Raw genomic sequence first — 20,814 nt, 5'->3', positions numbered from 1 at the left:
AAACAAGTTCATATCGATTGCAGTTTATTATTGGTCACTTATTGCCTATTTAATTATCCCTTAATCATTCAGAGACTTCCAGTAGTAAACATCTTTATATGTTGTTCATCTGTCTGCTTTGAAAATTTGCCCACAGAAATATGTCTAACTTTTGGATGATAAAACTGTCTTGCTTTGTCTTTGATGCCAAGCATCCTGCAGCTAGAGGTACTTAAATATGCATGTTTAACTGGTGAGGACAGTATTACATTGGTATTCAGTCTCGGATGGATAAGGTTTTGCATATTCAGCAGATACAGGCAGATTTCCCTCTTCCTACTAATAAATACCGAGGTGGCAAAGAAGCTCGATCCAGTTCTCCTGGGAGGAAATTCTGTTCAGGATAGAGTTTTGGTAAGTGGTCTTCAGTTCTCCATAGGACCACCTTCCTGCCTCTTAGTTCTTCAGATAGGTCCACAGTCTAGAGGAGTGGTGCATTCGGAACTGGGAGACAAGACTTCCTGAATTCTAACCACTCCTCTCTGTGGGACTGATCCAGCAGAGTGCTTTTAGCCAAGCGTGTGCATAAGCAGGTGAATACTTCCATTGCAGTACCCTCATGAAGCCTATTCAGGTGCTTAAAGTTAGGCACATGGATAAGTACTTTGCTGGATTCAGGCCTTAGCTCTCACTTAAGAGGCACCGGTAGCAGTCTTCACCTGAAAGAAATCATTGCAAGGTATATTCAGCAAGTAGCTTAATAAACAGGGTATGGTTAGTGTAAACTAACTGCCTCACTACAGCCCCCTCATGAAATGCTGGGACCATGAACCTGTCACTGGTGTTTGGGACATGGTAGTTCATTGCCATTCGTGGGGATAACTGATCTTTATAAAGCTGTATTAGATTTGATCCTAGTAACGTAATTCTTGATATGCATTTTTCATACTCATCTAGAGCTTTTGTTTCTCTTGTGCTGCACACCAAAGCTGTAAATAGCAGTCAGTCATGTTTTATTTAGGAAATTATTTCCGAGCTTAGCTGTTCAGAGACTTGTACTTTTGTAGCAGTTTCATTTCCAGTGTGTTATCTGCACTGTCTGATCTAGTTGAACAAAAGCTCGCCAGCCAGGGTTTTTGGGAAACCAGCTGAATAATTGCAATAGAACAGATAGGGTTGGGCTTTGAACTATGCACTAATGTGGGAATCTGTGGCAGGAAATGGATGGGTCTATTTGTCTTACTTACAGCTGATCTATTTGGGTCAGTACACTTCAGAATCTGACACAACTGTTGAGTCAGAGCAGATTTGTCATGCCACAGCTGATTAGTCTGCTGGTTAATGTGTCTGTGTTTCGCTACCCTGTATCTCTGATTTCTCAGTGATGCATGCGAAAGTGACTGTGTGCTGTCTGATTGATAAAGCAGTGTCTTAGGCAGGCATTTCCGTCACGGATGTTGGGGAGTCTCAGCATATAAAATGTTGTACAACACATTATAGCAATGTGGGGTGGCAGGACTAGAACTAGCCACATGATTGATTACTTTTTTACTCAGGTTACAAACATACTTAACGCTGAGGCTGTGGCAGAAGCCTGGACACGTAGGAGCTGAAGAAGAGCTCTGTGTGGCTTGAAAGCTTGTCTCTTTCACCAGCGGAAGTTGGTCCAATAAAAGGCACTCCCTCACCCACCTTGTCCCTCTAATATCCGGGGACCAACACAGCTCTGGAAATACGGAGACAGACTGGGGCACCTACAGTGCCAAGGGAGTGAGACGTGTCCACATCTCCTCAACAGGGGATTCATTGCCCCATGTATGTTGGGGTCCCTGGCAGCTTTAAACCGCCACGGCAGACATTCCCCACCCCTCCCACCAGCACCTCCAGTTTAGAAATGTGCCGTGGCTGGAGCCTGGTGCACTCCAGCAGCAGAGGTGAAAGTAAGCCGGTACGCCGTGCCGGACTGGACCGGCTTCTCCAGTGGTGATTTAAAGGTCCCGGGGCTCCAGCCGCTGCGGGGAGCCTTGGGCCCTTTAAATCCCCGCTGGAGCCCTGCTGCCGCTACCCCAGCAGTGGCAGGGCCCAGGGCCACGCCCCACTCAGGACTCCGGCATACCGGTAAGTCCTTTAAGTTACTTTCACCCCTGTCCAGCACTCCCCTGGAGTCAGCTGTCAGGCCTGGTGCAGCTGGACCCAGACAGTCAGGGAGGCAGAACCGGTTCTCTGGAAGTCTGCCCCCCTGCCTTTTCCCCATGGCAATCTTGGCCCTGGGGAGAATTCTGGATGTAAAATTCCAGGGCATTCTTTAGCCTGAAGGCTAGCCACTTGCACTCATGGTTTGGTGATTGTTTAAATATATTTTAATTCGCCGTGTTACCCTTCCCAACATTTGGCATTTGAAGCTAAACCCTCAGGGGTCTTTCCTCCCCACGCAGTGCATGGGCCAGCTGTTCTTGTTTATAAGAGTGATGTACGGGCGCTGGAGGTAGAATAGAGTCCAATAGGCTCTGCAGCTCCAATGCCACACCTCTTGTAAAGACTGGCCCTTTGCTTGCTGTGGAGTTAACACAGTTTTGCCTGAAGTGTCTTGTCCTTTTTTTTTTTTTTTTTTTTTTTTTTTGAATGATCGCTGCAAAATAAATACACGGAAAGGGGGAACAGTTTTACCTTGCAAACCCTTTGATGGAGCGATTCGCCCCTCTCTTCAATAAACATTTAGTGTATTGTAATGTAATGTGTGTGTGGTGACGCTTTCATTGAGGAGTGCTTGACTGATCAGCTAACATTCTGGAGCACTTGCCAATCTGGTGCTGTGCTCCGATGAAAGCATTTGCTTGAGGAAATAGAAGCATCTCAAACCAATACGTTGGTCGTGCCACCTAAGGAGGCTGCAAACTAAGTGTCTGCTGAACAGTCCAGTGGCTCCCACCCTCCCTCTGGCAGGCCTGCTGGGCAGTGCAAGTCAGGTAGGGTTGGAGGGAGGGTTCCACCCCGGTCCCTTGCCTCTTTTCACCCAAACTGGAAAAGAGCCATGCAAAGCCTGTAGCTAACCTGCGCAGCACCAGCGGGCTGACGCATGTCCCGAGCTGGCTGAAAGGCTGTAGTGTAAGCACACAGGAGAGGCAGGGACAGGGGCAGAGAGCGGCCTTTGGCATAGCCCAGTAGGTCTCTGAGTAGCTCTGTTTGAGATGGAGAAGGTTCATAACAGGCTGAGGGGGTTGCTGCTGCCGCCCATCACCACAGTATCTAAGCCCCTTCCGTGTAAAATCGGGAGCAATAGCGAAGTCCCTAGTGGAGTGTCTGGCACTTCTCCCTTTTGCAGTAAAACTCTGCTTGGGATGTGGGACTTTCTTTCAATTGTATTTGATTGTATTGAGCTTTTTGGGTTGACTTGTTCTGAGGGCTAGGTTGGCTGGGTTTTTTCGGCAGAAGGAGAGCCCATGTAACTCGGTGCTTTTCCTAGTTTGGAAAGGCCTTTGTGAAGAGGAAAGATCTGCAATGTTTCCTAGAGGCAGCCAAAATCATAGAATGTCATGGTTGGAAGGGACCTCAGGAGGTCATCTAGTTCAACCCCCTGCTCCAAGCAGGACCAACCCCAACTAAATCATCCCAGCCAGGGCTTTGTCAAGCCTGACCTTAAAAACCTCTAAGGAAGGAGATTCCACCACCTCCCTAGGTAACCTCCATTCCAGCGCTTCACCACCCTCCTAGTGAAAAAGTTTTTCCTAATATCCAACCTAAACCTCCCCCACTGCAACTTGAGACCATTACTCCTTGTTCTGTCATCTGGTACCACTGAGAATAGCTGAGCTCCACCCTCTTTGGAACTCCCCTTCAGGTAGTTGAAAGCAGCTATCAAATCCCCACTCATTTTTCTCTTCTGCCAACTAAATGATCCCAGTTCCCTCAGCCTCTCCTCATAAGTCATGTGCTCCAGCCCCCTGTGGAAGCAGAGAAAAGGATAAAGGGAATTTTAACGTAGACATTTTAGTCTCTAAGAATAGAGCAAGAGTCAGGCTAACACTAGTTCTAATAATGCGAGATTTCAGGCAGGGCCTGGGCAAGTGGAAAGCAAGAGGAACAAAAAACAGGAAGAGATGCTGGGTTTTGACCTTGTGTTAGATAAGAATGGAATACAGACTGTAGCAGGAACTGCTGAGAAAAGTAAGATATCAGAAGGAATATGTATAAACATGTGATTGTTGATCATTATTGTCTATAACAAAAGGTATAAATGCTCGCCTTAATTGTTTATCTAATGGAGAGCTGCCTAGGGAGGAGAACGCCTGCCTGTGTGTACTCTCCCGTGCATATTGCAATTGCTCATAATAAAGCTGCCTCTGGCTTGTTGCTTCAAATTCAGAATGAGGACATTGTTTTCTTCCACACTCCTAATAATTTTTGTTGCCCTCTGCTGGACTCTTTCCAATTTATCCACATCCTCCTTGTAGTTTGGGGCCCAAAACTGGACACAGTACTCCAGATGAAGCCTCACCAATGCTGAATAGAGGGGAATGATCACGTCCCTCGATCAGCTGGCAATGCTCCTACTTATACAGTCCAAAATGCCGTTAGCCTTCTTGGCAACAAGGGCACACTGTTGACTCATATCCAGCTTCTCGTCCACTGTAACCTGCCCAGCCATTCGGTCCCTAGTCTGTAGCAATGCATGGCATTCTTCCATCCTAAGTGCGGGACTCTGCACTTGTCCTTGTTGAACCTCATCAGATTTCTTTTGCCCCAATCCTCTAATTTGTCCAGGTCTCGCTGTATCCTATCCCTACCCTCCAGCATATCTACCACTCCTCCCAGTTTAGTGTCATCTGCAGACTTGCTGAGGGTGCAGTCCACGCCATCCTCCAGATCGTTAATGAAGATATTGAACAAAACCAGCCCCAGGACCGACCCTTGGGGCACTCCACTTGATACCGGCTGCCAACTAGACATGGAGTCATTGATCACTACCTGTTGAGCCTGATGATCTAGCCAGCTTTCTATCCACCTTTATCCTCTGAAAGCTTGTTCTGTTCTGGGATCCTCTTGGCTGAGAATGCTTTTTTGTCCCCAGCTCTTCCACGCTTTGCTCGGGGTTGTAGGATTTGCATGGGCCCAGAAGAGAGCAGCTGCCTCAGTGGTTCAGAGTTCCAAATTTGGTCTTTGGTGCAGCTCGTTGGTTGATGGTGCTGTTGTGGCTGTATCTCAGTGTGGGGCTGACCGCCTGCTGACGCTGTTCGGTAGCTGAAGTGCTTGGCTGTTTTTGTATGTTCCCCATTAGTCAGCCGTGCCAAAGGTGGCAAGGCACCTAACCACTTGTCATCCTGCCCCCCTTCCCCCAATTAGGTGTGTCCATTTCCCTCCTCTTCCCACCCCACCCTCCACTCCCGCTCTCCTTTGGGGCATTCAGGGTAGCCTGAGACCCAAACAGGGTGATGTGTCACAATGCTGTCAATGTCTGTTGTGACCAATGGGAGTAACATTGAAGCACCAATGTAATAGGCCATTGTGGCATAGGTGCCACATCATCAGGACACCAACATGTTGTGCATGGAGATATAGCTTCAGTCTAAAGGTGACACAATGTGCATCATGGATCCGAGAATTCGCAGTCCTGGCAGGTCCATCCTTTGATGCAAGCATAGTCCAGATGTGATATTTTTAAGGCATCAAGATTCATTAAAGACACGACAGGATGTTTATTGCATAGTACCACTCAGTGCAGATGCTGGTACTTGGAGAGTAGCACCAGCAGACAGCTGTTTGTCTTTTGCCAGTTAAGTGCCGATAAGCATTTCCTTGACTTCAGGGTAACTTTTTTTTTATATACTGTGTTTCTAGTACAAATATTTACATAAAATACTGAATTGCTCCTTAATCTGTATTTCATTGTGTTAGAAATATAAAAAGAAAAATTTCCTTGACTTGTGTTTCAATCAGACGTAAACTTGGGATATTTCCAAGGGTTTTAATTAATGTTTTGTAGCAGTGTATCAGGCTAGATTGAGCTAGAACTCTATTTAGTAGTTACATTATGGAAATATTTGGCTCGGGGGAGAAGGGAAGTTGTTTTCTCTATCCACAACTGGAAACAAATATGTTTAGATTGGGGGTGGGGCTACATTTTTTGATCTGATCATTTTCAATTTCCAGATCTGTTATTTTCAGTGAGAGATTCCGGAAAAATAGCTTTATCATCTACTGCATTTACTTTGGAGGAGGAGAAGATGTTCATCAATCAGTCTTGTTCTCAGAAGGCACAGTGCCGGTCTCCAAAACAAACACCACTTTCCAGTTTTCTTTAGATAATGTTACTTCTGTGTTTGCAGGATTTCTGCTGCTTCCCAAAGATATTCCCTCAAGTAAGAGGGTACCATGGAAATGCTGCAAATATTTAAGTTGTTTAGTAATTTAGGTTACTGAAAAGTTTAAGAGCAATTTAGCACTAGTGTAACTGCTACAGTGGTTATCTGCTTCCCCTTGATAGTCGTAGCTCTCTATATTGTATGCGTGTTTCTTTGGCATTTGGAAGTCATAAGATTTTAGCTCAGCCTTTGGGTCACATAATCTGACCCCCTCCAAAAGTTCTGAATTCTTTTAGCTTGCTAGTCAGCCTCTGAATTTCACACAGGAGACTGAAAACCTGGAGCAGGGCTCTGTTACAACCACTAACTGCAGAGAATAAGAATAGGAGGTAAGTTTATTCTTCTCATTGTGGTTACTTTCAACCTGCTAGCAACAAAAATGACAGTAAATGTCTTCCAAGGAAACTTCAATTCTCTGTACTGCTGTTAAATTTTATTAGCTTAATAAGCATAATTCTAGAAAAATGCACTTCAGCATTGAGATCAAAGGATAAAATTAATAAATGAGGAAATCAGGGCATTAAAATTTGGTCTTCAAAGAAAGCAGAAAATAGTCTATATAAAGCTTTAGCAGCCTTTTGTTCAGTGCATTCTTGATTGCTCTTGCTTCTATTTGAATGAAAAGACCCATGGCCTTGTAATCCTCAAAGCCAGACTTCAAGAAAGTGGAATTAACACACTTTCAGATTCCTTGGTCATTCCAAGAATTATTTTAGCGCTCAGAGCTGTAGTGATTACAGCTTTCATGAAAATCCATAAAAAGTGCCCCAGCACAAATGTTCTATCTCCTACAAATAGCTAATGCTTAAGTATTCCGGTCCTGGCTGTGCTGTCACACACATCACACTGTCACTGCTTGTGCAGCAGCTTCTCAGTTCAGCCTGCTGCTGACGGGGAAAGTGCGTGTGATTTAACTGAGACAAATTACATTCTTGTGTAAATAGTCGTTTGACATGTTAATTAAAGATTGAAATTCAAACAAATTAAAGGGATCTTAATATTTCTCTGCTTGCCTTAGAGCCTGGCTTCACATGGAAAACCTTTCTACTTCAGGGTTCAGACACGTCTGTTTCATGCTCATGTTCTCTGACTAGAAGGCATGAAATAGCAACCTGCCACATCCTTTATTAAAGGTCATTTTTCTATGAATTTGTTGATGCTTTGTAAAAATAACTTGTGACTTAAAACATATGATTGCTGGCTCCTGCCTTTCATGGGTTCCTGCGGGGTCAATGGTGTCTGCAGCGCAAACGCAGGTACCGATCGTTGTTAGCTCTGGCCTCTTGGTTTTAGGAAGATTGTCCTTCGTATTCTTTGAACACAAAACACATTTCACATTTTAGTAAACTGCCAGAGATGCTAAATATGGCTGTGATTTAAAGGGGATGAGATGCTTGTAGTTCTGATCCAGCAAGAGTCAGGAGGGTATTAATAGGCTGCACCCAGCTATATGCTGTGTGATCTTTGACAGGGAGAGTTTTCTTAATGTAGAATTCCACCCCTGAGCAAAATTCTCTTACAAAGACACACTTTCAATATAGGCACTGAAGATTCCCTGTATCTCACTATGCGCAAGCACTAATGATGTGGAACGACACTTTTCTCATACACTTAAGATGCTGTAGAAGAACTAGTCAGATAACAACTGTTTTCTAGGCATTGTTACTGTTACAAAGGTGGGAGTATAGTCTGAAATCCATGGCTGTGAATTATCTGGAACTGTGTAGTTTAGATGCATTAGCAGACTTCAGTATGATTTTCTGCGGGTTTATTTGCATCTTTAATGTATAAGTTAACATTGGAAAAGCTTCTGCCCAGCAGTGAAGTTGTTCTGATTATTCATTTTGAAGTATTGTTTTTAACAATTAACTCTTAATCCATTTTCTTTTTGTATGGAAGAAAATTGGATTATGCAGTTAAGGTGGTGGTGATTGCAGGTCTTTGTTGCTCTATTAAAAATAATCATTTTTCTGTAGTGAAATCCAAAATTATGACTGGGCTTTGGAGGATTAAATTTTTATCAGTAAATGTTGATAAGCATTGATTTCAGCACACGCGCACACACATTTCCATGAATAACCATTAAAATTTACAGATAGGCAAAGTCAGAAAAACGTTGCTTGAGCATTTGAGAGTTTGATGTCAGGATATTTATGCTCTCTCTGTTTTGATGCATTGTTAATAACTTGTGTTTTACGATTAGAAAGCTTTAACTTTTTGAATCTCAGCATCCCCTGTCATTAAATAATTGTCTGACCGGCCCTGCCCCCGTAATGTTCTGCAGCTGAGAAAAATGCTTTGAAATAAACATCCATTTAAAATAAATGTTTACAGATAATAAATAAAATGGAATTCTGCGACGCCTGATGGTGATTAATGTGGGTTCATGATAGTGTTTTACGTGTCCATGGATTCCAAGGCCAGAGGGCACCACTGAGATCGGTTAGTCCAGTGGTTCTCCACCAGGGCTCCGGGGCCCCCTGGAGGGCTGTGAGCAGGTTTCAGGGGGTCCACCAAGCAGGGCCAGTGTTGGACTCGCTGGGGCCCAGGGCAGAAAGCTGGGGCCCTGCTGTGTGGGGCTGAAGCCCGGGGCCCGAGACCTGCCATCTGGGACTGAAGTCGAAGCCTGAGCAACTTAGCTTTGTTGGGGGCACCTGTGGCGGTGGGGCCTCAGGCAGTTGCCCTGCTTGCTACCCCCTAATGCCAGTCCTGGCTTTCATATGCAGAAAACTAGTTGTTGTGGCACAGGTGGGCCGTGGAGTTTTTATAGCATGTGCATTGGGGCGGGGGGTGGCGGCAGGGGGGCTCAAAGAAAAAGATTGAGAACCCCCGAGTTAGTCTGGCCTCCTGTATAACACAGGCCAGAGACCTGCCCCACAATTGTTCCCAGAGCAGATCTTCTAGAAAAATATCCCATCTTGATTTACAACTTGCCAGTCATGGAGACTCCACCATCACCGTGGGTAAATTGTTCCAGCGGTTAATTACTCTCACTGGTAGGTTGTCTTCTTGGAGAGGCCAGGTTAACCTTTCCCAAATGAGTAACTCTACAGGGCTCTTCTGTTGTTGCGGTGTTTGCTATTGGTGATTCCTGCTCAGGGTATTGTGGTCTTTACCAAGTACTCGACATCTATTTGGTCTAGTTGGAAAGTGAATGTCAGGCTTTGAACATGAGGGCTGCTGCTGCTGCACGGGAGCTGGCTCCGCAGAGCTTGCAGGCGGCTTCTTGAATCCCAGGCAGGGCAGAGGAGACTCATCCTCGCCGCTGTCCAGGACACTGCTCTCCTTGCAGTACACGTAGCTTTAGATCGGACCCTTGGCAAGCTGGGAGCAAGATGTGTTGGTGGCAATATGGACATTTTAAAGGGCATGGGCAGTAAAATGCACAGATCAGAATACTTCCCCCGCAAGCCGTCTTTGTAGTCAGGCAGGAGAGGCTTTCGGTGGGAGATGAGTCTTTTCATTTCCAAAAACTCTTCCCCAATGTGCCCTTTCTTTTCACTGCAGTAGAGCTGACTTGTTGTTGTCCATGTACTACAGGAAAAGTCAAATTTAAAGGCTGCCAGTTCTTTTACATTTGGAAGAGCTGGTGCACACTGTGTGCTCCCACAGCCCACACTGTGAATGCTCCGGTCGCCGGGGGTGCCCTTTGCAAGAAGCCTCGCCGGTGGGTCCTGTAAGACACGTGCTGTACTTGACAGTACTGTTTGCCCTAGTAAGACTTCTGTGGAGAGGTTTTTTTCCCTCTAAAATGAATTTCTCAGAAGGACTTCAGGGAAGACTTTGACGGGCAGAAATGGGTGTCATGTGTCCAACTCTCATTGGCTTTCCAGGGGGCGCAAGGTGCCAAATTCCCATTTGAGCCTTAAAAGCTCTCCCTTTGAACGACTGCTGCATGAGGTTGGTCTGCTGTATCCTCCTAGGATGGAAATAGTGTAGCCATCCTGGTCTGTCCCAGATCTCATCTCTTGAGTATAATGGTGGCCCTCATGGAAAACAGCAGCCATCAGTTTGGTCTGGGAATGTTCTGCAGCGTTGGAGGCAGAGATGGGCTTTGTGTATTTGAGTACTTCAACTGCTGTTTCCTAGTTTAAAGAAATACTATTGTAATGCTGCAGCTTAGTCGTCATGCATGTAACTGGTAGACTGTATCTTGGCAGTGTGGCCCAGTGGATAGAAACTGGACTGGGTTCTGACCCTGGCTCCGCTGCTGCAGGGGGACCTGGGACAAGACACTGTCCTTCCCTGTGCCTCCATTTCCCCAGCTGTAAAATGGAGTTAATGATACGTGACCGCCTTTGTAGAGTGCTTGGAGAGCTCCGGATGGAAAGCGCTATGTGGAAGCGAGGTGTTGTAACTTTAGGGGTGTGATTCACCACTGTTACTGCAGGTCCATGGCGGCGTTAACTCCCGGATTATACCCTGCTGAAAGTGGACTAGTCCAGTAGCGGCCCAGGCCCATTATTTATATCAGCATTACTATTTTTCTGTGTAGTGTTGGCACGTTTTTTAGTAGTGATACGACAAATAAAACAGACACCTTGGCATCCATCCGACATAGCTGCCTAAATGCCTCTCTTTACATCTTTCTGTGATCATGAAGACCTCTCTCTGTTTCTGTGACTGCGTATGGGTGCTGCCATGTGTGAAAATGACATTGGGAATAATGGTGAACTCCGATACAACCAGACCCATTTGAAGTGCTGCTCATCAAAGTGCTGCATAGTTCCTGTGATCTGGTCGGCACTTATCTCCCCTCCAGTATTTTTATCATCAGTTGGGCAGTAGGAGAAATCATTTGTCAGGTGGTTATCTTTACTTCATGCAAAATATTGATGACAGAGACCTGGGTCTGTTTCATGTCAGTTACCTAATAGAGAAATAAATATGGAAGCCTTTAAACAGCTTGCTGTCTGCAGCAACGTTTTCACCTGTGTTTAATGCTATGCAATTGTTCAATAGATAGGTATCGTCAGTGGTCAGCCTAACACAATTATTTTCTCTCTTTGCTACAGAATTTCAAAGGCAAGAAAGCGTGAAGTCCCAGCAGAAAGGCATTCAGCTCTATGACACGCCCTATGAACCAGAAGGCAATGGTGTGGAGTCGGACACTGACAGCTTGGTGAGCCAGCGCTTGCGAGAGAGCAAGCTGCCACAGGATGACGACAGGCCCGCGGATGAATACGATCAGCCCTGGGAGTGGAACAAAGTCACAATCCCAGCCTTGGCAGGTAGGAATCCTGGAGCTGGTCCACACCATTGTGTCTCCTGCAGGTGCAGCACTCATGCCCAGAGTGAGGAGGGCTCAGTGCCCTGAATTTTTTGTCCATTTTTAAGAGCTTTTTAAAGAAAAAGCTAAGTCATTTTGAGATTTTTTTTTTCCTTCCATCAATATAAGAAACAATACACTTGTCAGAATTCCAGCATAGATCTTGCAAAGAAAGTCCACGATGGGTCCAGTCTCTGGTATAATCGTCTCAGATGCTCGAGGTGAATAACCCATTACACTTACTGCAGCACTGTGGAACTGCTGAGAAGTATTGTTCCTTAAGATACACCTCAGATGGCTCCATAAAGCTAGCTACTTAGATGTGCATGGCAAGCAGAAAAGCTCATTGTATTAAAACAACTTTTCAGTAGTTGTTACAGTGAATAAATGTGTTCATTTGAGTCAAGCCTGCTGATGTGCACACGAGTAACCTGCATAGCTTGGTCTTAAATTCACCTCCTTGCACTATTACATTAGCCCACCTCAAAACTCACCGTTCGCAAAACCATTGTATCCAGACAGTCACTTCTGTACGTCCATCTCCCGTGCTCCAGGCTTGGTGTCCACGTAGAGCCAGTGGCGGTATTCTGCTTCAGACAGGCAAACTGCCTCCGTCTCACCGCTCGCAGGGTGTGGGGTGGGCCGGAATGATGCTTTAATCCGCTATGCTGAGGTCTCTTGAGCCTCCACATCCAAAAGGAAAGATGGTGGAGGGTTCTGAGTCAGGGAGTAATTAATGCTTGAAGATCTGACTCATTTAAGGAAGCTCTTACTGTTCTGGAATAAGGTGAGTTTCCAGTACCTGTTCTGAGCATCATAATACTGGCTTATAGCATTGCTAATTCTCTAGAATAATATATAGCCACAAAACTCCTATGTTTTCTGTTGAGGTTAAATGGACACAGTGGAGCTGGACTAGGAATTGGGGGGCTGACAAGGTAGTGATTTTTTCATGGCCGTACCTACTGTGGTGGGAATTATCAGGTGCCTCTGTTACTTAGTCATTCATATGCTTTCTTCACGCGGGCAGGGTACAGTCTTTGAATAAATGCTGCGAGTTTTGTGATGCAGTTTCTTTTTGGGAGAGCTCTTGCAAACATGAAGAATTTCTGCTCTTTGCTTTAATCTCTCTAATTAGTGCCCATTCTTGAGGCGGAGTGGCTCCCTTAGGACTTGCCATTGGCACTGGGGCTGAGAGTTCTGAGAAGAGGGGCTTGCCTGCTCGCTGTGGGTGACCACCTCTTTGAGAAGCGGGGTGAAAACAAAATAAGTTACACTTAAAAAACTCTCCTCCCCATGAGTGACTTTTCCTCCAATGGGAAATGCCCCTGCAAAGCACCAATCTCTGCTCAGCAGAATGGCAACAATATTCTAGTTTAGGGTAGGAGTTGAAATATGCAGTGAGAAAACGATTGTTCTGCTATTTGACCAAGCTAACAGCAGAATACGGAGCCGGGAGGAGGTGATGTTGAGCTAAATTTGTTAATAGTTGCTTTAATGTATGAAAAGAGAGAACCACTTCTCGCACATCTTATACAGAAACAAATACGATTTTTTAAAGCAAAGGAGGCACGAGGAGCATTTGTCCCCTCTTTCTGTGACTGTGTACAATTCGCCACTTGAGTTACGTGATCTTTGCATCAGCCGTTGGGAAAGACTGGTTAGCAGATCAAACCCTAGCATGCGTACATGCGTCTCCATCTTCTCTTCCTTTCTTGAGGTGAATTTTCTCACTTAGCCCTTTGGTCATGACCTGTCCCAGAGGTTTTCTAAAATGGAACCGAAAATGCACCAAGAGACTTGGTGCTTTGCCCAATGGGGCATTTGAAATAGTGGCATCTGGCGTATCTGTTGATCTATGGAGGTTTGCATTCAGCCTCCCTCTTGTGTGAAACTATTGCATACATGTGAATGCAAACTCACATGATCAAGCACTGGTGTTACCAGGGTGCAAGCGTCTCCATTTTTATTTCATGTTTGAATAACACACCAGTGACCCAGGAAAACTTGATTCAGCTGGGAACAATCCTGAGAGAAGGAAGACCAAAGAGTTCTACTTTGGGAAAGCTTTTGAAATACCTGACAACAGGAGTTCCTTGACTGTACTAAGGCTCCAAAATAAACCTGGTCTTTGTAAGGGAATCTTTGCTTTATATGAACTGCCGTAGCTTTCCAAATTAAGGGCAATATTCTGCCAACGCTCTGGGGTGTAGCTGATCAGGTGTAGCTCCATTAGCTTCAGTTGCACAGTACGTGGCAATAGGTGCTTTCAGGATCTAAACCTATAATTGGCATTCCCTGCAATCTGTGCTATTTCTATCACTTTGTGAGGCTGCTCAGCAGTGCGCTTGGTATGCTGACTCGCTCCTTTTCTTTTGGCATGTTTGTTTGGCAGCTGGGCAGGAGGGTGTTGGGTTTGTGAACAGGCTCTCCAGTCTCTCCGGTAACCTTCACCATCAGTGTAATTCCCTGGATGGCTAGGCGAGAGCAGTCACTTGTTTAAATTCCCAGGATGCCGTAAAAGATTAGTAGCATTTGGCTTTTGGTGAGTATCAGCCACAGAGAGCAGATCCTAAGGGTCTGATTTCACAGAGCTGCAGCCTGCGCTGCTCGTGAAGTGAAATGACGTAGCATCTCAATAGGAACAGAAGGATGTTGTGGGTTTAATCAGCCTTACGGGCCACCTTGGCTCCAGTCAGCAGGGGTCTTGCATGTCAGCCATTTCCACGTCCGTTCCTACCAGACTGTAAAACTCACACTCCAGTCGAGGTAATGAACGGCACAGTCTGTCCAGAATTGCATCACCAGGTGGGTTCTGCAATGTGCTTGCTATTCACATTGCAGAGCCAGCGAGGGCGTGGAATGCAGTTCGACCCGAGAGCGCCATCCTCTGCTCTGCAGGAGAAGGAAGACCATTCAGCTGGGCACTAGTAAGCGCTAGATTAATAATCAGCTGCTTCTTTAAAATCTCCCATATCACCTCCACCAAGTGTCTCAATCTTGGGGAAGTTTTTCTGTGGCTTAATAGACATTCAGCCTCCAGGGGCTGTTACTTGAGTACCATACCTTTCCCTAAAGAGATCATTACTGCCCCTCTTCCATGTGTAACAGGATGGTGGAAGGGTACGTCAGACATCATGGAGAAGCACGTGGCATGAGCTGTCCTGCGCCATAGCATAGCGCCGTTTGGCTGTCTGGGATTGTCAGTGCCAGGTTAGGTGGGCAGACACCACCTTTCTGCCTCTTTGCCACCTTTCTGTGTTTTGTTGTTTTTTCTATTTGATATGGTTTTTTCAAGCCTAATGACTGGCTGTAATGTACACCCTCAGTTGTAGTGTACACCCTCGGAAATGTGTGTGCATCCGCCTGTCTCGATCGCACCCACCCAAACAAGCTGCTCCTACAGTGCGTTAGTTCTTCTGTCGCAGGGAGTGGGGAGGAGAGGAACTACTGTTTCCCCCTCGTTGGCATGGCTGTTGGAGAGCAAGCCGGGTTGTGTTCTGGTGCGTATGCTAGAATAGAACTGTCAGAACAATTCTGCTGGCAGGCTCTAGCCCAAGGGTGAGATAAGAGGCATAAACACTTCCTGATTTTTACAGGCCAGATTGTGTGTTGCTGGGGTGGAGCTGGGAATTTTTTAACTTCTCAATAGACTAATTTAGATCAGAGTCATTGAGAGCAAATAAATGAGTAGCCAGTGAGTTGCTTGGTTGTTTGCAGTGGCTTCTTCATTATTGCACTTTAAGGAATGTCCTGGACTAGGGCAAGTTTTTTATTTAGGGCCTGATCCAAAGCCCTTTTGAAATCTCTAGGAGTCTTTCCATTGACGTCAGTGGGTTGTGCCTTAGGCCCTGGTTTCATTGAACTCTACGTTGTTAGTAGTTGTTGGTATTGCAGTAGCACCTTGTGGCTCCGGTAATGAACCCATTTCTGCTAGGCGCTGTATGAACAAAGAACACAAAGATGGTCCCTGCCCCAGGGAGCTTACGGTCTCGTTCTACGATAATAATACAGATGAAAATATCGAACGCAACAAACAGGCTTATGTAGAGTCTACCAAATGGTTGGGATTTACAGTGTCTGCATCAGCAGGTCTTTAGTTAGGCGGAACCTAGGTACTGGCTTTGCTTTGCTTATGTTTTAAGCAGCCTGTTGTTCATGCTAGAGGATCAGAAGGGTTGTTTCCACTTGGCCTGATAAAACACTTGCAGGATTTTGTGATGCCAACAGAGTGGCTGGCTTCAGGATCCTTGCTGGGATCTGGACTCTCTGCCTGCGTTATTGAATGGCAGGTGTATTGGTTTTATTGCACTGTAGGTGAGCGGTGGGCACATTTCCATAACAGACAGAGTAGGTGCTGCATTACTCAGAAGAGGTGTTAAAGATTAACTAGGAAAAAGGAGACAGCAAATCAGTGAGTTGTCGTGCAGCTTCCTGATGCTCTAGAGACTCATTGTTCTGCTGTTACTGCTCACAATGTGCACAGGGGTAAGGGCCCGTCTAGACACTTCAAAGCGCTGCCGCGGGAGCGCTTTGAAGCGTGTGTGGTCACACGCGAGCGCAGGGAGCGAGCTCTCCCAGTGCTCCTAGTAATCCACTCCATGAGGGGAACAGCTCCGAGGGCTCCCAGCGCTCGGAGCCTGTCCACACTAGCGCTTTGAAGCGCCCAAACTTGCCAAGCTCGGGGGGGGGGGGGTGATGTTTCACCCCCCTGAGCCAGCAGGTTAGAGCTCTATAAAATGTAAGTGGAGACAAGCCCTCAGTTGGTTCCAGGCAGTTACCCAGACATACCCCCTCTGTGGGGGAGTGGCAGGGAGTTGGAGCAATCTTGCCCCACTGAGCTGGTACGTCGGTTCACCCAACGCGGTCAGCACTCGCAGGGCTTGATCTACTCCTGCTGGTGCAAAAGGTGGGTGGCGTTCGCACCACAGACCCCACCCTTAGGAGTCCGGCTGGGTGTGGGGAGGGCAGTTCTAATTATCATTTGGGAGTCTCTCCTCAGTGCTCCTGGAGGGCCGTGCCTCAGCATATTGTCCAGCCAGGCCCACACTTGGGTCGGTGCTGGCCCGCTGTGGGCCTCTGGTGGAGAAAGTACTCCAGGTGCTTGGAGCTGCAGCCGCTCCTCTCTTGGCAGACTTGGCTCGCTGGAGCCCTGTGCCCTGGGTTACACCGGTGGCAGTTAATCCAAGGGTGAGCGAGGACTGGAGTATAGATAGAGGAGTCGGCTGAGCGAGGATCACCAGGATGACACATTTCCGTGTGTCAGCGTTCATTTAGCTAGGAGACTTCGGATGAAGTTCTTCAGGGCAACGCAGGAGCTTAGCAGAGATGAAAGCTGAGTAGCAAAATTCCATGGACATAGATTTTTAAGGCCAAATGGAATCATCCACTCTGACCTTCTGCCTTACCCAAGCCGTAGGCAGGGCTGGACAGGCTCCTCTGCCTGTGTGTTGTGTTGTCTGTGCTAAAGTCCTTTCTAAAGAAAGGAAATGCTATGCTGGTGTGTAAAAATAAGGTGTAAGTGTCAAGTAAATGACAGATACATTTACATAACCAACATTTAAAGACGGGATTCTTTTGGGACATTTATCATTTTCTGTAATACTTGTGCAACACAGTGCACACGTTTCTCATTGTGCGTTAAGTTCTTGCCATTCCTCACATCATAGTTTTGATCATTTTCCAACCACAAAGAATATCAGTTATTGTGAGCTTCCCACACAAGGGTGCTGTTTGTGTCCTGCCCAAACACTGTTTTTCTTTGAGGCCGTATGTGAACTGTTAAAACAGAGACTTCATTGTTTGTCCAACTCTGAGAATGCAAATCAAATACTTACTGTGTGAGTGTACAAACCGCACCACTTCCATGTAAAGTGAGATTACACCTGAGTACACTTGGACAAACTGAAACTTTTTTGAACTAGGAGTACAAAATACCTAGAAATACAGGTTTCAGAGTAGCAGCCGTGTTAGTCTGTATCCGCAAAAAGAACAGGCGTACTTGTGGCACCTTAGAGAATAACAAATTTATTGGAGCATAAGTTTTCGTGGGCTACAGGCCACTTCATCGGATGCATCTTACTGAATAGTCTGTGCATTTGATGAAGTGGGCTATAGCCCATGAAAGCTTATGCTCCAATAAATTTGTTAGTCTCTAAGGTGCCACAAGTACTAGAAAAGACACTATCCCTGGCTTTATTAAAAAAATAATCTTGAATTTACATGTGTGTGTCAAACTAGACAGTGCTCTTTATATTCTATGCATATAGTATAAGATCAATGACTTATATTTGACCAAAACAATAAATAATTGGTCTCCTTAACATATTACCTCTTTCCCCTCAGGTCTCTCTCTCAACTCATGAGGAGTCTGGTTCTTGAGTAATAATGATGCTTTTAATGCACTCTTCGGTACTCTCTGATATTGTATTTACTGTTTGAACCTTGAATTTTTTTTTTAAACCCCGCCCCCAGCGTTTTTTTAAAAACCACAGCTTTTGTTGTGCACCAATTATTTCTTTGTTCTGGAATGTGTTAGATTAAGATTAATTTTTAATTTGCTGCATGTGGCTGTAATTAATTCCGTCATTATTATTTTGGGTTTTATGATTTGTCTAAATGTAAATATTCTTTTAAGGGATTACAACAGTTATCTTTTATGAAGATCCACTAAATTAAAAATATTGCCAGCTTAAAATTACATCCTACAAAAATAAATGTAATTTAAATGTATTAGGAACCAACAAAAGATTCAAATCTATCAGCACCTTTACTTCTGAATTATAGTGTTCTGAATGGGAGTTCTTTTATTTAGGTGCATGAGATTTCTGTAATTATACTCGTCAGTTGCTGCCACTTGCTGCCTTTAAAATATAGGGTTATGATTATTTGTTGCAAGGGAATGTCAGTATTGTCACGGAGCTTAGCTTCAAGCTGTTGTCTAACACGGTTTCATTATATTGTACCAGGTTTAATTTCTGTGAAGAATCAATATTTATATAGGTGAACTATAAACAGGAGCTCTCAACTGTAACTCTGTAGGGTTGTCCCATAGGGTAACTATTCTATCCCACTACATGGGATAGAAAATCTCCTTCAGGCACTCACTCCTTCACAGAGGGTAAGTCCAGAAGGCATTGTGATCATTGTCGCTCTTGGGGGCTAGGGCTCATCTTTTTGTTCTGCACTGGTACGGCACCTGGCACTGTTGGGTCCCGGTCCATATTTGGGGCTTCAAGGCTCTATGGGCGTATAAATAATATGAATAGGCTGCCCTCCTGCGCAACACGGGCCATAGGACTCGCCCGAATGAATTCCTGTTTGAACTAGGGCACTTCCTGAATTACCGAAGCCTGCGCGGCTGTCGAATGGAACGTGGGATTTTGTTTCGTGTTAAGCAGTGGCTAGTTTCCTAAGAGGTAAATAGAGCCTTGCACTGATTAGTGCTCAAAGTGCAGGCTTTGGGCCTGATCCAGCTGCTGTCGCACAACTGCCATTGGAGTCCAGGCAGGTCTTGCGGGATCCTCATTTCTAGGCCTCCCTATTTTGACTAATCCTCCAAACACAAGCTGCAAACGCTCCAGTGGTGTGAACTCAGTAAATGCTGGGCCTTCCTGGTAGGTGGTTTTGATCTGTGGAGTAACTGAGATTTGGAAAATAAAACAAGAACCGCAAGACATGCAGAGAATTATCACCTACTCAGTTCCTGCTCAAGAAAACATCTGATCCTCTGCTGCAGATAGATTTACACCTGAAATGGTATGGGCAAAGTCTGCTCTCTAGATTCACTGACTACAACTGTCAGAAATCTCTTCCTGTAGCCAGAGGTTTGCCAGCCCGAAGGAGTGTCTGGTTGGCTGGTGTTTGTGCTGCACTTAGCTGCCGACTCTGGCTGAGGGCTAGTGTGCCATAGCACAGCCCCCAAGGTTGCCTCATGGAATCTTGCAGGAGCAGGTGCTTCTGTCACGAAGGACAGGTCCATCGATGGCTAGTAGCCAGGATGGACAGGGATGCAACCCCATGTTCTGGGTGTCTCTGGCTTGTGACTGCCAGATGCTAGGACTGGCAAAAGAGGGGAGGGATAGCTCAGTGGTTTGAGCATGGGCCTGCTAAACCCAGGGTTGTGAGTTCAATCCTTGAGGGGACCATTTAGGGAACTGGGGTAAAAAAAACTGTCTGGGGATTTGTCCTGCTTTGAGCAGGGGGTTGGACTAGATGACCTCCTGAGGTCCCTTCCAACCCTGATATTCTATGACAGGGGATGGATCACTCAATTATTGCCTGTTCCATTCATTCCCCCTGGGGCACCTGGCACTGGCCACTGTCGGCAGACAGGATACTGGGTAGCTGGACCTGTGGTCTGACCCAGTATGGCCGTTCTGAGTCAATGTCCCATCGAGTCCTTACAGAGCCAGTCTGGACAAGGTGTGGTTAGAATGCGCAGGGGATAATGATGGAAATGGAACTGCTGTGTAATTACTTCTGTGTGTCGCCCGGGTTAGTGGATGTTGTCGGTCTGAACGTATTGGGTTAGTTTAATAGGGGGCTATCAGGAAGAGAAAGGAAACAGTGACTCCGAATGAACCACCCCACAGCAAATGCCCGAGGAGCCGTTGCCTCTGAGGAGTCTGGCTGGACCTGGTGCTGAGTCCGGGGAGCTGGTTTGAACAATCGGGGCCCAACACCTGGGACCTGAGCAGAACAAAGGAACTCGATCTCTAGGCTGTGAGGATCTCTCTCTTCCTCCCTCCCAAAGGTTGTTAGGTAGCTGTTCAGGGAAAGCAGGCTGAAGCAGGCTCCTGCTGGGGTGTCAGAGGGAAGCTAGGCCGGTGTAGGCTACCATCAGGGCCTGGTCAGATGAACACCTATGCAGGCTGCATGTGGTTTAAAATCCTTCCCTCTAATGCTTTGCTTCTACTGCTGAATAAGCAATATGTTGGTTTAAGGCAGCTGGCTGGTCACTCTATTCCCAGCTGGTCAGACTCCATCCCCCAGGGAAGAACCATAGGTTCAGAACCCAGTTGGACCTACTGGATAAGCACTGTTGATCTGCAGGGCACTGTAGCCTCGGGCCCAGTCTAAGAGTGGCGAATTACAACCCTCCTCCCCTCCATCTACAGGAGAGGGGAAAGCGTGAGCCCCAGTACCTGAGGGTGTGCTCAGACAAACCAGAGAGGTGACAGGTGCAACTAGTCTGGAACAGTGACT

General features: G+C 46.0%; 1 protein-coding gene across 1 annotated transcript in view; it reads left to right on the top strand.

The window, feature by feature from the left end:
• Positions 1 to 20,814, top strand: part of SHB (SH2 domain containing adaptor protein B) — a 138,364-nt gene that overhangs the window by 77,041 nt on the left and 40,509 nt on the right. The window contains exon 3 of the mRNA XM_045021293.1: positions 11,354 to 11,569. Within this exon, the coding sequence (XP_044877228.1) occupies positions 11,354 to 11,569 (216 nt within the window). The remainder of the gene's footprint in view (positions 1 to 11,353; positions 11,570 to 20,814) is intronic.

This window comes from Mauremys mutica, chromosome 6, assembly GCF_020497125.1.
Source record: "Mauremys mutica isolate MM-2020 ecotype Southern chromosome 6, ASM2049712v1, whole genome shotgun sequence".
Classification (NCBI taxonomy): Eukaryota; Metazoa; Chordata; order Testudines; family Geoemydidae; genus Mauremys; species Mauremys mutica.
Note: the sequence above shows the minus strand (reverse complement) of the source record. Positions and strands in the feature narration are given on the sequence as shown.